The 2,783-nt window shown below is 34.1% G+C and overlaps 1 protein-coding gene across 1 annotated transcript in view; it reads right to left on the bottom strand.

Moving 5' to 3' along the window:
* Positions 1 to 2,783, bottom strand: part of LOC107084672 (ryanodine receptor 2-like) — a 99,917-nt gene that overhangs the window by 92,691 nt on the left and 4,443 nt on the right. Inside the window, exons 4-7 of the mRNA XM_015374604.1 lie at positions 2,442 to 2,516; positions 1,814 to 1,892; positions 1,566 to 1,678; positions 1,106 to 1,229 (exon numbers count right to left, since the gene is read on the bottom strand). Coding sequence (XP_015230090.1) covers positions 1,106 to 1,229; positions 1,566 to 1,678; positions 1,814 to 1,892; positions 2,442 to 2,516 — 391 coding nt within the window. The remainder of the gene's footprint in view (positions 1 to 1,105; positions 1,230 to 1,565; positions 1,679 to 1,813; positions 1,893 to 2,441; positions 2,517 to 2,783) is intronic.

Genomic DNA, 2,783 nt, shown 5'->3' with positions numbered 1-2,783 from the left:
TTTTTGACCAATTTAATGATTGGTCAAAAATTTAATGATTAACTGTCTATTTAATTTGACAATTGCCTAAACAATAAAATAACCCCTAGCAACATCATATTTTTTGGTATTATCGGTTAATTTGGTTAATACAGTAACCTACTCTTTTACGTTTAGTAGCTTAAGCTTATTTTAATGTATACAAGCCTCCCCGCAGAAGCTTAAGCTACTAAGCCTTATTTACCTACCGTCTACCTAAAACAACTTGGAGAAGTTTTTCACCGCAGCAAAATCTTTCTCCTTCTTCCTCTTTGGGTTCCCGTATTGAGCCCCTAACTTCCTTTACAGCGCCACTGCTCCAAACAGGAGTTATAGTTATGCCTATGCACCGCAAACAGCGCATACTGCTTTTTTGCTCCACAGAATTTTATAAAACATTAAAACAGGAAATTTACGGGAAAATTAAAACGAGAGGATGGCGGTAAAGGTGGTGAAATATAGTAGTTTCACAGCTAAAACAAGAGACTTGACTGCTATGCACACCTAAACCTAAACCTAATTGCCTCTAAAAGAGGATAACTTCTCATGGAGACCAGTCCTTGGTCCCCACAAGTAAAGCAAAGCCTACCTATAAGTCCACCAAAATTAGTATATTTCCAGAGAACTGTCCTCACCAGCTAAAAAATACAGGGACAACCATATACACTCTCAGAAACAAAAAACAAGACAACCAACACACAAAAAACCCTACCAACGCTAAACCAGCCACATTTATAGAGCTTTTTACCACAGGCTGGACTTTATGTAAAATTTAAATGCTATATTTCTAAATAATCTTTTGTTCATGTCTTCTACAAATGTTTCTCTTTTTTTCTAAGAACTGAGAGTTTAATATCTAAAATGTGTGTTTATTTTTACTGAGGGTGCTTGATATTTTTTATGTTTGTTTTTATTTTTTTCCTTTTTATTGTATTTCTTTCCTTTTCATATAAAGTGTTACATTGTAGAGTCTTGCCTTGCTTTCATTCAAAGCCTCTTTAAACACATTTTACAGCTGAGCTTTATAATGCAAAAAAAAAAAAATGTTTATCAACATGCTTAGAGAACAAAAAGAGAGGAAACTTGCCTTGAGCAATGGCACCTCCAGAACAGATGGGAGCAACACTCCACAGAGTCTGCTGGAAGGAGGCGCTGACGATTAAACTGCCACTTAGGCTTTGGTTGTCTGACACAGTTCCAAAGGACAGATGCTGGGGGGGAAAAAAGAGAATATGAAAAATGCGCTCATCAGATGTAAACACAACTTTCTCTGATTTTTATGCTGCAATAACTGTTATCATAAGCAATTATGCAAAACACCTCATCAGGAAGACACTAAGGCAGCTTCTGCTTCAACTCAATGTACATTTAACAGATTTTAGTTTCTCAAGAATACGAGTAAGACTAAGAACACAATTTAGACTAAACAAAACATCATAGACACAAAAATCTAATGTTTAATTGTATTATTTCTGTTACTGGGTGACACTTCAATAACCGATACAAAAAAATCAGTATAAAAAAAATAAACCCCTTCCTTTACTCACCAGATATCTCTCAGAGGACACACTAACCAGTATAAGGTCATCTCCAACACGCACCTTCTCGCCCTCTGACCTCTGCCTGGAAGCTGGATGGACAGTCCACCAACATGCCTCACCTGAGCCATGAGCAGAATTTAGATGAGAAGAAACTTCAAAATAAAAAACACTTCACTCACAGCTAAGGGCCACAAAAAGGACTATGATAAATAAAACAGATCAGGTTGAATACAGTAGATAAATAAATTATTTACCAGCTTTATTCTCTTGCAGACCAACATCAAATGCCAGTTTGTCAGGTGAAGTCTGGGATGAAGACAGGCAGCAAAGATACTGGAAGGGAAATATAAAAAATGCATATCAAAATGTATATATCAATATTTCAAAGATGTATGAAACAAAAACAAAATTGTTATGAGGCATTTCAGAAAACATTGCATTTTGCACCATATTTATTGTATTTTACAACATATTTATTTTTGCACTGCACTGAAAGTTTTTCATATTAATGCCCATTTGCACCATTATTTAAACTGGTTTCTTTTTTCTCGTTACTTTTTTTACATTCTGATTACTGCTGCACTTTATATTAATAATGCTTATTTATTACAACTGTAATAATAATACACTGTTTTAATCTGTATACAACGAAATTTCGTTTTGTATATACTCTGTGCATACAAAATGACAATAAAGTTTGTAAAAGTCTAAGTTTGTCTAGTCTAAAACATTAGAAAGTACAAATCATTTTCCCAATCCTAACTGAGGTAATGTACAAAAAATGTATTATAAAGTCAAACTATATATCAACATGGATGTTTTTTCAAAAATGTGTAAATATTTGGTTTCAACTGTGTGTTGGCAGGATCAGTTAAAACTCACCATGCCACTGAAGGAGTGTAAAAACATCACTGCCTGGCCATACAGCAGGGTCCGATGGGCAACTCCAGCTCCAGCCTGTTAATCAACATTATTCAACTTAAAATACTTTTTTTTTTTTAAACTTACATTTCCAGGTGAAAAATAAGAGGTGGCATTATTTCTTTAAAAAAAAACACACACAAACAACATGGACCAAATCACTATAAAGTCAGTGACTGATTTGAATTTCAAAGCCTCAAAATTTGCTGACCATGTGTTAAAAAGAATATTAAAGATACTGTTATTAACAAAAATCAAGGTACCCTAAGTAAAAATCCTTAAAATGAAGTTTACAGTGCTTTC

Source organism: Cyprinodon variegatus, unplaced genomic scaffold, assembly GCF_000732505.1.
Source record: "Cyprinodon variegatus isolate N-32 unplaced genomic scaffold, C_variegatus-1.0 Scaffold106, whole genome shotgun sequence".
In the NCBI taxonomy this organism is placed as follows: Eukaryota; Metazoa; Chordata; class Actinopteri; order Cyprinodontiformes; family Cyprinodontidae; genus Cyprinodon; species Cyprinodon variegatus.
Note: the sequence above shows the minus strand (reverse complement) of the source record. Positions and strands in the feature narration are given on the sequence as shown.